General features: G+C 44.5%; 1 protein-coding gene across 2 annotated transcripts in view; it reads left to right on the forward strand.

Annotated features, from left to right (window-relative positions):
• Positions 1-13698, forward strand: part of LOC137561076 (chromaffin granule amine transporter-like) — a 71507-nt gene that overhangs the window by 18360 nt on the left and 39449 nt on the right. For both annotated transcript variants that reach the window (XM_068272315.1, XM_068272314.1), the window contains exons 2-7: positions 3335-3467; positions 7139-7469; positions 7571-7629; positions 11591-11674; positions 13232-13324; positions 13431-13520. In XM_068272315.1, the coding sequence (XP_068128416.1) occupies positions 3356-3467; positions 7139-7469; positions 7571-7629; positions 11591-11674; positions 13232-13324; positions 13431-13520 (769 nt within the window). In that variant the 5' untranslated portion in view covers positions 3335-3355. The remainder of the gene's footprint in view (positions 1-3334; positions 3468-7138; positions 7470-7570; positions 7630-11590; positions 11675-13231; positions 13325-13430; positions 13521-13698) is intronic.

Consider the following 13698-nt stretch of genomic DNA (forward strand, 5'->3'; position numbering starts at 1 on the left):
AGTTGATTAAAACAGCTGTTTTCAATTAAAGAGACAGTGAAGCGAAAAAAAAAATGATGATATAATGATTTGTATGTGTAGTACAGCTAAGAAATAAAACATTAGGAGACATAAGTCTAATATTGTTTCCAGTACAGGAAGAGTTAAGAAACTCCAGTTGTTATCTATGCAAAAGAGCCATTGAGCTCCACAACTTTCAAAGTTGCAGAGAGCTCCGTCTTCTGAAGCTTATTATCTCAATTGTCAGTTACTGTATTTTCTTTTTCTATGTAGAGGAGAGATCAAAAGTTTGCTAGCCTGCTCTGTAAAATCATTTGGCATGCTGAGTAGTGTGTAAACTGCAAATATTAGAGAATGATGCAATGTTATAAAAACACTACACTGTATAACTGAAAATAAAAATATGTGAATATTTTCTTTGCTACTAATGTTCTAGTAATTAAACGTGCTACACATACAATTCATTATATCATAATTTTTTTTTTCGCTTCAGTGTCTCTTTAATCAGGGTAATTAGGATGCTTTAGAATAGCTTGGACTATTTGGAATTATCTGTGCATGACTCTGGCTTGTACTGACTACTCTTCTGCTCAGTGATTCTGTACCTCTGCCCATCTGATCTTGCTGATTTTGAACCAACAGACCCAGATCAGCCATCTCTAGGCAAGAATCGTCTGCTCCTTCCCTGCTCGATTACATGGGAAGGTCGGACTAGTTCCGCAGAGGCCTTGGTAGACTCTGGTGCTGCAGCGAACTTCATAGATTACGATTTCGCTAAAAGTTTGGGGATACCTTTGTCCCCGTCTGACCAGCAGATTCTGGTCACTGCAGTGGATGACTCTCCGTTGCAGAGTAATCAATCTCTTTTTAAAACCCCCTTGTTGTCATGTTGGTTAGGGGCGTTGCATGAAGAGAGATTACAGTTCCTTGTTATGCCCATGGCAACCTCCACCATTGTTCTTGGTATGCCCTGGTTGCAACTCCACTCCCCACAAATTGACTGGGCTTTCAGGTCAGTTACTGAAATGGTCAGCCTATTGCCATCAGCATTGCTTGGAGAGAGTGGCAGGTTGTGCTACCAGGATACGAGTTGGAGGAGTGGCAGAGCAGGTCAAAGCAGAAGCTTTAGTTAAAAGTTCCGAGCCTGAGATCGGCCTACGGTGAAGGACTGGATGCCTAATCTGAGCCCTTGCCAGCAAGACATTCTAGAGGGCAAAACATCTAGTCAGACCTCACCGGGTACATTACAACATTTACCAGTGCCAAGGAGAGCCCGGACTCAGAAAAAACAGACTAGTAAGGGAAAGTCTGTAGAGTGGGAGTTTTCCCCAGGGGACATGGTGTACGTATCCTCTCGGCCTAGGGCTCTGAAACGATTATCACCCAGACTGGGTCCTACATTCATAGGACCACTCCCAGCCAGTATGAGAGGTGTGAGATCACCCCATGTGTCTCTACTGAAGCCAGCAGTGCACTTGGATTTCCCTCCCTCCCTGTGATGGTAAAGAACCAATCGGAATGTGAGACCGAAAAGATTCTAGACCCACATTCTGGGAACCCGATCGGGAAGTGTCCGGAGTCCACTCCTCAGGAGGGGGTACTGTGAGAAAACGTGGAAAAGCCGCCGCGTGTACTGGCGGCAAGGCGGCTGATTCCGCGTCCAGCGCGGCGGTTTGTCCGCAGCAGCGTGCGTCTGGTGTGGCTGGGTCTGTTAGTTCACACAGGCTGAGGAGCTACGCGCGCGCGCGCCAGAAGTCGGACCTTTTATACCAGCAGGAGATGTATCAGCTGATCAGGACGATCAGCTGATTCCTGCTGGACTCCTGATTGGCTGAGTGGCTCGGGCGGGGCGGCAGAGTCCTGCAACTATATATTCAGGTTGCTTGCCAGTTGCTGGTTGTCTGCCATTGCAAACACTTATGTGGAAGCACTCAGACCTTAGTCAGATCCTACAGTGTGTTAGAACCAGGAGGACCTGGGAATTCACACTAAGCCAGAATATTTGTGTTATCATTCTGTTATACTTCAGACTAGTTCCAGGGTGTCGAGACCACGGACCTCACACCCAAGATTAGGGAACTTGTGTTATCATTTTGTTATACTTCAGACTAGTTCCAGGGTGTCGAGACCACGGACCTCACACCCAAGATTAGGGAACTTGTGTTATCATTCTGTTATACTTCAGACTAGTTCCAGGGTGTCGAGACCACGGACCTCACACCCAAGATTAGGGAACTTGTGTTATCATTCTGTTATACTTCAGACTAGTTCCAGGGTGTAGAGACCACGGACCTCACACCCAAGACTAGGGAACTTGTGTTATCATTCTGTTATACCTCAGACTAGTTCCAGGGTGTAGATACCACGGACCTCACACCCAAGACTAGGCATTGTTTGATATCTGTTATGACCTATTGCATTCCTGACTATCCCTCTGTTTTCTGATTCGGTACCTCCATATATCTGATTACCTGTTGCCAAACCCTGCCTGCCTTGGATACCGAATCAGTCTTCTGCTTTTGTACTTTATCTGTCTGTGTGTTGCCGACCTGGCTTGCCCGATCTAGAGAGCTATCTCCCCCTTAAGAGATAGTCTCCAGACCTGCTAGTGACATCCACCTTTCAGGTGTCACTCACTCACAGGTCCTTCCTACCTTCACCTTGGGACTCCGCCCCTGTGAAGGTCTCAGGCTGCTGGAAGGCTGTTGTACTTCCCAAAAAGGCGGTATCGCCCGTACTGCCAAAAGACCACCTGCTCCTCGGGTGGTCTTACTCAAAGTCATTACTGTTGCACCAAACAATCACACTATATAGGTGTCCAGAGGTTAGTTATACTTGGATTATCGGTGATTCTGCAGATCATCAATAATCAGGTATAATCTGTACTCTTGGTGATACTGCAGATCACCAATAATTAGATTCTCTCTGTGTGCTGACACCGATCGTTACACTAACCCTATCAGTACTACTGTTGCACCAATCACAATACTTGCTATTGCTGTCACATTAGCTTTCTGATATACCTGCATTATAGGTGATTCTGCAGATCACCATATAATCAGGTATATATCTGCATTATAGTTGATACTGCAGATCAATTAATAATCAGAATTCTATTTCTTGCTGACACAAATCGTTACACCCTCACACCAATTAGTGCTGCAGCAGGTGTGCTTCAGCTACAAGATGTAAATCTACATCCTCATGCCTCAAATTAAGTCACAGAGGATGTAGATATAGTGTAGCTGAGGCTAAAGTGGTTAAAAGTCTTTACATGTGATGACTGTGCCTTAATACTTGCTGCTGATGTAACTGTTCATTCTCTCCTTTGTAGGGTGTTTCATCTGCTGCTATAATGGAGTGTAATCTGTGTAAGTGGCTGAGTGAGAAGAGGGGCTCCCGTCAGGTGGTGCTCGTGGTGGTATCTGTGGCTCTGCTCGTGGACAACATGCTGTTCACAGTTGTAGGTAATTAAAACAAAACTCTAGATTGTTTGCGTTTTTTATCTGTGATAATAACATGTGAAATTTGATATATAAAGAAATAAATTTACATTTCCAATCTTTCATCAGCTTCCTACTAATCTCTTATATTATGTTTAGAGGACCACAATCATGAAAAATTGTAAAGTTTAAAATACATGTGTATAAGAAGTACAGAGTAAAATGCACTATACATTACTTTTTTTTTCCTATGTTAAAGGGAACCAGAGATGAACGATTCACACAAAATAAACATATCAGTTGATAGCTTGTAAATAATAAATGCTCTACCCGATAATTTTGACACTCTGGTGTGCCTTTTTGAGTGCTTTTTATCCATTATTGCTCCAGGAAATATCCAATATGGCCACCGGCTCATATGCCTTCTGCTTCCAGGTTATGAGGTGTTCTGGATGTGCTGTCTAGCCTCTATGAGACTATAGACAAGCAGGGCTGCTGCTGCAGGATTTCATCTGTGTGCTTTCAACTTCATATTCTGGTATGCTGTGTGGCTGCCTGTAGGAAGTGTCTCTCATAGTAATGAAACTGCATACAGTAGATAATAATGATGACTGGCTGCACAGACAGAGCACACAGATCACACAGCCACACTTGTCTGTTTCAGAGATTTTTCCTGCAGCAGCAGCCCCTCCCATGTCATCAGAGCTCTCAGTATGTAAAGCAGGAAATCTGATCCAGGAGGGGGAAGGCTTGGGCTTGAAAAGACTCCACAGAAGAGTTACTCAGCTATAATGATTCCAGGTCAAACCTCGACTGACTCAGTCAGGGATTCTTATCACAACTGATTATAGACAGATTAAGCAGAGAAGATTTAAACTAAAAGCAGGGTAGGTGTTTACTGTCATGTTCCCATCCACTGATAAATGTAATAAAATACATGAGGGTGCTTCGTCTCTGGTTCTCTTTAATGTCGCTTACAATAGCCAGTAAAACTCTGACAAATCTTACAGGTTTTGGACTAGTTCATTTACTCAGGGGGGATTCTCCGTATTTAATTTATTCTTTACAAAAGCACTACCTGGAAAAGATCTCTACAAAGATACCAGCTATCCTGGTTTTGGCAGTTGGACTAAGCAACTGCCATTCAGTAACTGCTCTTTGAAAATAAAGAAAACCATAAAGAAAACCTTGAGAATAGTTTTAAAAACTATTTAAAAGAGACACTGAAGCGAAAAAAAAAAATATTATATAATGATTTGTATGTATATTACAACTAAGAAATAAAACATTAGGAGCAGAGACATAAGTCTAATATTGTTTCCAGTACAGGAACAGTTAAGAAACTCCAGTTGTTATCTATGCAAAAGAGCTATTGAGATAAACGACTTTCAAAGTCGCAGAGAGCTCTGTCTTCTGAAGCTTGTTATCTCAACTGTCATTCACTGTATTTTCTTCTTCTCTGCAGAGGACAGGTCAATACTTCACTGGCCTGCTCTGTAAAATCATTCAGAATGCTGAGTAGTGTGTAAACTGCAAATGTTAGAGAATGATGCAATTGTATAAAAAAAACACTATATAACTGAAAATAAAAATATGAGAATATTTTCTTTGCTACTAATGTTCTAGTAATTATCTGTACTACACAACCAATTCATTATATCATAATATTTTTTTTTGCTTCAGTGTCTCTTTAAAGAGACTCAGTGTCTCTTTAAAGAGAACGAGGGTCCTTTCCCCTCCAAATCCCCCCCTGCAAAATCATGACCAACTTGGTCGTAGATTTTGCTACCCCTGTGCGCTTCCGTGTGAGGCCGGGCTATGAGTTGCAGCCCTGCCTCACATGCATCTATCAGCGGCTGATCTCTGCCTCTTCCCCGCCCCTCTCAGCGCAGGCAGACTGAAAGGGGCGGGAGATCCGCTGCTCATAGACGGGTGTGAGGCAGGGCTGCAGCTCATAGCCCGGCCTCACACGGAAGCGCTCCCCGGGCAGCACAGGGGGGATTTGGAGGAGAAAGGACCCTCGTTCAGCCGCGGGATAGCGGCGTTTTAGCTGGGGCACACATGCCCCTGCTATATATAAGAAAAAAAGCCATTTTAATTATGTCTTAAGACTCAGTGACAGCTTTGTAAGAAAAAATACTGTACATTTATATATATTTTATACATATGCATACACATGCATTTTAAATTTTAACATTTTTAGTGATAGTGGTCCTTCAGCAGAAGTTCAGTTCCTACAGGTCAATTGTTGAGCCAAAGTGATGCATCATGGGAGATCTTTCTTGCTCACATTAAGCTGAATAGTTGCCATTACCTTCTGTTTTAAGAAGGCGCATTTATATTTACCACAGCTGCTTTAGTAAAGGGGCTTTTAGTTTACTTTTTGTGTCTTACATGATGGCCCTTTGTAGCCCCTTACACACTCCTAGGAGTTCTGGTTCACCATGAGCTTGCTGGGTAATCTGTAACTATGACTTCACCATCACCAGGTACTCCATTAGTAAAGGGGCTTTGAGGTTACTTTCTGTGTCTTAAGGCCCGTACCCACGACGCGACAGCACATCCCCAAAACAACATAATCAGGCAGCATATCCCCCCAAACAATAAAATTAGACAGACTGACCCCTAAAAAAGCAAAATTGCATCTCCTGTAGACACATTTGGGTTGAGTCTCAAAATTGAACTCACAAATTATCTCCTTAAAGGAGTACTGTAGGCCCTTAAAAAAAAGTTTAACTACTCAGGCGCAGTACGCTTCCGGCGATGTGAACGTGGCGGCCATGACATTAAAGTCTCAAAAACCGGAAGTGACCCGCAGCAGGGAACTGGAGGATTGTTTTGTTTCGGCGCGGGCACAGGACGTCTGCAGGGGACCGGTAGAAGCCCCAGGTAAGTTGAATTGTTTTGTGGGGGTTTTTTAGGGCTTACAGTACTCCTTTAACTGTCTCATCAGATTATTATTTACTTTGGGTTGATTCACAAATTTTCACTCATCGCTAGTACTTGCTAGCAAGCAAAAAAAGTTTTCCTTGATTAACCTAACTTAATTACTACTTTCATCTCCTCAATTGTACAGGTGCTTAGCCCTGCCCCCTTACAGATAAATGGTGTGGCACGTCTGTGGTACTCTGTGTCTCAAAGTGTGTCATAGCACTCATCTGCAAGGGGGCGGGGCTAAGCACCTAGTCGGTGCACACCTGCTGTCGGAGGGTGAGTTAGAAAAAAACATGGGTGAAAAATCAATATATGACATGTTTGTTTCTGATTTTATAGTCTATTTAAGTTAACCAGAAACATATACTAAGTAATTTGTTTTTCTTTGGAGAGTGCTGAGAATATATTTTATAGCTGAGGTGAAATATTGGTAAACAGAGATCATTCATGAGATACATTTTGTGAACCATGATATGAGAATTATAGCCTGCCTATTGTTCTTTTACTCTGGGAGTCACATGGTCACACTTGCCTTGCCCATCCAGCAGCTGAATCTAGAGAAGACAGAATGCCAGCTGTACTGCATTTCAAAGTACATTTGGCCCATGAAACAAATATTCTGACACTTATACACTGTGCATCACCCTGATGGCTATTACATTTTGCCTTGTTCAATATATGGTTTAGTTGGGTTTAAAATGACAAAAGTGAAAGTGGTATTTTTTTTTCAATGGATTTCTAATGGACATTTCTGTCTCCAGTACCCATCATTCCAAGCTTCCTGTATGAGAAGGAACACATGAATGGCAACACATCTACGGTGCCGACGTCAACCTCCCTCTCCACCACCAACCCGTCATTTGCATCCATTCATTCTTTTTATGACAACTCTACGGTAACGCCCCATCGTCACCATCAGCTCCAGGCAACGGCAACCTCTGACGAGACACCGGTGGTGCCCCACCACAATGACACGTGTAACAAAGAGCAGAGTCTGCTAAAGAATGAGAACGTGCAAGTTGGGTTACTCTTTGCCTCCAAAGCAATATTACAGCTTCTGGTAAACCCCATGGTGGGAGCACTGACCAATAGGTATAGCTGCATAAGGGCCTAGAGCCCATGATAATAAGTTATTGGCTATCAATCATACAATGGTGTGTTTCACCTTTATTCATTTTCGTGTCTTCCTACAGGGTTGGATATGACATGCCCATGTTTTGTGGATTTGTAATCCTCTTCTTATCCACTCTCAGTGAGTACCTGATGCACCTGCACATCCTAATAGGAAGAGCATGTCACCATCAGTATATAATGTACCAGACAAATTATATAAGTGGAAAGGAGGATCCCCATAGACACTTTTTTGTTTGCTGTGTAATAATGTTTAAATTGTAACTTTCATTGCAAAATATACAGAGACAGCTAAATTTGGCACAGTGCCGCACAGAGACAGGATTTGGGCGCCCCCACAGGCCGTGTTGTGAAAGACGGCTATAGCAGCAGTGACTACAGTAATTTGGGTGTCGGTAAATTAGAGCCCAAATTACAATAAAAACTGTGTAATTTGGGTGCCGCCAATAATCTGTTCCGAAAAGTGTAATGGATGCAACAGACATATCTGAACATTGGTTCCATTCCTAGGATGGTGACAGTGTATGTCTCAGGAAATACGTCACATTGACCAGAGTCAAGCTTGGCATGCAGTGAGCATGCCCCAAAGTATGTAATCCACCCATTATCAACCAAAACCCTACAGAAAGCATTTGATTCCTGCACAATTAAAATTTTCTACCCTTTCCAATCTAGTAGGTTTTGAATTTTTGGCCCAAATCGACCATTTTTGGTGGATCGGCACTATATGCAAGAATCGATTTCTGTGTGATTTCATTAATAATTTGCTGAAAATGAACCAATATAAAAATCTAACCATGCATGGCCAGCTTTAGGCCCCTTTTACACTTGCAGACCTGCGTCGCGCTACCTTATTTTACCACAAGGGGCTGCAAAAGCCATGAAAGTCTATGGAGACTTTCACACCTACTGCGGTCCGTTGTGGTGCGCCGGAAATATCCGATCCAATACAAGGGCTGCAGCGAGTTACTGCAAACAGTGCATGGTGCTTGAGATAATGGATGTCTATGGGCGTGTCTATGGGCGCGTGTAAACACCGGAACATGGTGCGTAGCGGCACGTATGCAGAAACCGATGGGAATCCCAGTAACTTACTTTCTACCCAGCAGGGAGTACATCAGAGGGCAATATAATAGCTTGACGGATGAGCTTTTTTGTCCCTAGGCCTTCTCAAAGGACTAGAGGACATAATCTGTGCATGCAGGAAAAACGTTTTAGCCATTTATTTGGGAAAGGGTTCTTTACAGTAAGAGTGATTAAGATGTGGAATGCATTGCCTCAGGAAGTCGTTATGGCAAACTCTATGCCTGCATTTAAAGGGGGCTTAGATGCTTTCCTTGCGTTGAAAGACATCCATGGCTACAATTACTAGGTAATGCCTAATTATGTTGATCCAGGGATTTTATCTGATTGCCATCTGAAGTCGGGAAGGAATTTTTCCCTTTTGGGGCTAATTGGACCATGCCTTGTAAGGGTTTTTCGCCTTCCTCTGGATCAACAGGGATATGTGAGGGAGCAGGCTGGTGTTGTACTTTGTTCTCTGGTTGAACTCGATGGACATATGTCTTTTTTCAACGAAAATAACTATGTAACTATGTAACTATCACTGAGCGGGGGCGGGGCTATGCATATGACCCTGTTGGCGCACTCTGCCATAGGGTCATATGATTGTCGTTTTTTGCGTTGCGGTGAGATGCGGCAGGAGCGTTGCACTGTAACGTAAAAAATGCAAGTGTAAAACCAGCCTTAGTGGAGAAAGTTGCAATACACATTCGTTATCATTAGGATCCTTTATGAAATGCTGGACATGATGGCATCGCGGTGTCTTCTCCTGAGGGCTGCAGCAATGCTCAGAGCATTACATGTAAGACATGACAGCCAGCACCCCACAGCTGATTAGCAAAGCCCTAATCAAAGAACCTCATCGGGAATGTCAGTCAGAATAACCTTTTCAAAGGCTGTGCGCATTATCAGTGCACATTCCTGTAACCTGAAGAGATAAACATTATGCCAATACAGCGTTCAATTATTCACACGCTGAATTTATTGGTGGTGTCAGTAAAGGTGCCCATACATGACTTCATTTGCAGCATCAATACCTGGCTGATTCTATCATAATAATTGAATCTGGTAGAGATTGATGCCGTAATCAATTGTTTTCTGGACTAAATAGATTGATGTTGAAATCTTTTGGAAATTGGTGTGCAGATTGTGGTCAGATAATAGATCCTTCTCTGATCAGAATCGACCAGAGAGAAAAAGCTACCTGATGGTTGATCTGGTGGCCTTCCAGTAAAGTATGATCAACTTAAAAGATACCTTAGCACAGTGAAAATCTTAAAAACAGGGGAGCAGGCCTGTGTAAGAGGCTTGCCTCATGCCCACTGCTCCCGACCCCTGTCCCCCCCCATTCTCCTCTGCCTCCCGCTGTTCTCCTCTGCCCCCCCCCCCCTGTTATGTTTTAATAGCCCCCTGAAGCTACTTCTGGGACGGGAGGGTTGGTAAGTAAAGCACAGGCACTGCCCAGCGATGCGTGTTCTTGATCGCGCGCTCCGTGGCCAGGAACAGTCTACAAAGTTGTGATGTTGTGCACATGCACAGAGCGCTACCAGCCCTAGGGTTCGAGTCTCGGCTCTGCCTGTTCAGTAAGCAAGCACCTATTCAGTAGGAGACCTTGGGAAAGTCTCCCTAACACTGCTGCTGCCTATAGAGCGCGTCCTAGTGGTTGCAGCTCTGGCGCTTTGAGTCCGCCAGGAAAAAAGCGCGATATAAATGTTCTGTGTTTGTTCTAAGGATGTGCGTCGCCAAGCAGCGCCTGCGCACTGCTCACTGACCCTCCCAATGCGGAAGTAGTTTCAGGGGGCTGGGGGGGAGGGGAAAGGTGCGGTGGGCATAAGGAGAGCTTCCCACACATGCCTGCTCCGCCCGTTTTTACATTTTTCACTGCGCTAAGGTATCCTTTAATGTAAATTGGTTGGTATCCTAGTTTATATTTCTTAACGTTATAAAGTTATACTTTAAATGAATCTGTTATGATAGAAATATATGAGCAGCAGTTGCGGAGTTTGCTGGTTTGGCTGTCATGTTTGTACTGTGGCTTACTTATTTATTGCATCAGTGATGCAAAGCATAGATACAGATAATAAGGCCTTGTTCACACTATATTTGACGCTGTGCGCATTTCAGTAACGTGTTTAGTGTGCGATGGAGGAGGACATCACAAGTGCATAGGCCGCACTGTTTGATGTTCTCACCTTTGCGCTGTGCACTGCAAAAAAAGCATTGCTGTATACATTTTTGTTCAAACGTAGCACTGTCAGTGGGATCAGTACCGCTATGGAGAGGAATGTAAATGCACAGTGATCTGCGTTGGATAATGTGAACAAGGCCTAAAGTCAGGAATCCCAATATTATGCATTCTGGTCACTGAATCTATAAGTATTGATGCCATGGGATGAGAATGGCTGTATGTAGGGTTTCTAGGATCATAGCGCCTTTTGTCCCGCCTCTTCCTGCTTAAAAACAGCACAAATACTAACATTAGTGTTAGCAAGGCAATCAGAAGAGCAGAGTGTAAATATTGCCGGGAGCTATACTTACATGCAAAGCATACAGCAAGAAGCAGTGCTGACAATTAGCTTTCACTCTGCCTCCCCGTGACTTCTGTAGGAAGATTGTAATCTGACCTGTGCTAGCTGGAAGAAGGGGCGGAAAGGTAAAAATACATGAAAGGATAATAAATAATACTTCTTCAATGTTTAATGTGTACTCCCATAGCTTCTCCTTTATGTGCTGCTAAGCCCAAATAGTTTCACACACTGCTTGCCCAGTTTGCCACAGATCACCGCCATACAAGTGCATGCTGCTGGAGCCTGGAGACAGTTAAATGTATGTTACTGGGGAAGGGGGGGCATTTAGGGGGGGGGGGGGGGCACAGTGATTTCTGGAGGTGCCAGTGCCCCAGCGTGCCTCAGTGAAGCACCACCACTGCTAAGGAATAGGGGATGTTTTGTTTTCTTCAGAAAATGTTGAGGAGAAAATCTAATACAATTTCAAAATGCATCTCTTCCTCTCTCCACCAGTGTTTGCATTCTCTGGCTCATATACTTTGCTTTTCCTGGCAAGATCACTGCAGGGAGTTGGGTCTGCATTCTCCACTGTGGCAGGTAAGTGTGGCGCTTGTTCTGCAAACACAGCTTACTTATACAATGCTAAATTCATTCTTCTTACATCTGGTGCACTGGCAGTGTAGCGACGCTAGCGGCAGAGAATCGGGGCATCGGCCCTGGATCTCTGCAGTGGTGCTCCAATCCTTTGGGGCTAAAAAGTCCTACTTGGGATCTTTACCAGCCTATATGCAAAGTAGCAGTGAAGTGGGATGATCATGCACGGCGTGAGGCTGTATCCTACCTAATACAACCTAACTGTCCCTGCGTACTCCTGTCCCTGTGTACTTAGGTCCGTGCTTTTTGCTACTGCGCAGCACAGACTGCCTGGACAGCGTTGGGACAGGAGGACTGGGCCAGTTAGCCGGGTGTGTGTGTGAGCGCACGTGTGCGGTGGGTGTGTGCGTGCAGTGACATGCGGTGGTGGCAGCGTTGAGAAACAGATCTAGAGCTCATTTTTAAATGGGCTTAGGTCTACTAGTATAATTTATAGTTTTATGAGACGTGGAGGGTTATGTACGGCATGCACATCACCCAGGTCATTGTTATAGTACGGATAGCTGGTGCAGGAGATTCGATGCACTTCTGGAGAATGTCACTAGGAGCCAGGCTGCAGGTGAATATGCTTTCTTGGGGCGGGATTTCACTTGTGCGGAGGGCCCGTCTCAAGGACACAGAGATGGATTGAAGATGTAATGGGCCCCTGGTGTTCCTTTTTGGTAAGCTGAAGTGGAGTTCAAAGAATGTGGCAGGTGGGTCCCTTGACCCCCACTAGGCCCCAAGCACCTGTCTAGGTTGCCTGGTGGATAATCCTGCTCTGCAGAGACCGGCTCTGCGGTTACTCATTCGAGCTGTGTGGGATGCATCACTATGGGGATTCGGATGTGGTGTCTGAAAATTTGAATTCGTACTTCAGCTTTCTTCCCCATACGTCACTTTGGAAGCAGCTTATTGATTTCGATAGGCTGCAGTTCCGCTACCAGATTCGTATGGCACTTGACAAGCAGCTTATTGGGCCAATCAGAGTGCGGGATCACGTCCTATATAGTGATTGGACCCGAAGTGGCTCAGGGCGGGAGGAGCACTCCTTATTAGCAGGAAGGAGGCTTAAGGTAATAGCGTTCGCTATGCTGCACTACCTGCAGCATAGCATGCGCTCCTGTGTATACACACGCTAGGCGGCTAATAGCGAGCATAGCGTGCAGCGCATTGCGGGTATCGCAGGAGATTACCCGCGCAATTTCCTTAAGTGAATCAACCCCTATGTCATTGCTCACAAAATTTCCATATTGGAAATTCCCTTCGGAAAAGCCAGTCACATGACCCAGAAATCTGTGCACAAAGTAGAGCTGGGGGGGGGGGGGGGGGTGGAGGGGTGTAGTGGTGGAACGAGAGCACAGAGAGAGGACCAGGAAAACTCTATGGGGTCCAGTGTCTTACCTCTCCATAGATGAGTATCTAACTTCTTTTCAGGGTCATTTGCTTTAACATTATAAGCCAGAGTTAAAAACATATGGAATTGTTTCTCTACTTTTACTGTCACGCATGTTCCTTTAGGTCTGGGGATGCTGGCCAATGTGTACACAGATGACTATGAGCGAGGGAAGGCAATGGGGATAGCCCTGGGAGGTCTGGCACTGGGGGTTCTCAGTAAGTATATTCCTTTCTTGGCTCCTGCTTTGTGTGATCTCTGTGGCCCTGCTGTCCTTGTGTCTTCTCTGGAGACCTCCTCTCTCACATCTGACTGTCTCCACAGCCGGGGCTCCATTTGGTTCCGTCATGTACGAGTTTGTTGGGAAGTCCTCTCCGTTCCTGGTGTTGGCAGTGCTGGCTCTGCTGGATGGGGGTAAGTTGGAATATTTCTATTCAGGTATATCGGTCTGCCAGTTGGTGGTATATATATATATATATATATGGGGCATATATATAGGCCACTATGAAACATACCGTGATATAATTGATGTAAGCATATTACCACATTATGAATAAGCAATACTAGAGAATGAGATGCTAATAATGCCAAC

The sequence above is a fragment of the Hyperolius riggenbachi genome, chromosome 3, assembly GCF_040937935.1.
Source record: "Hyperolius riggenbachi isolate aHypRig1 chromosome 3, aHypRig1.pri, whole genome shotgun sequence".
NCBI lineage: Eukaryota > Metazoa > Chordata > Amphibia > Anura > Hyperoliidae > Hyperolius > Hyperolius riggenbachi.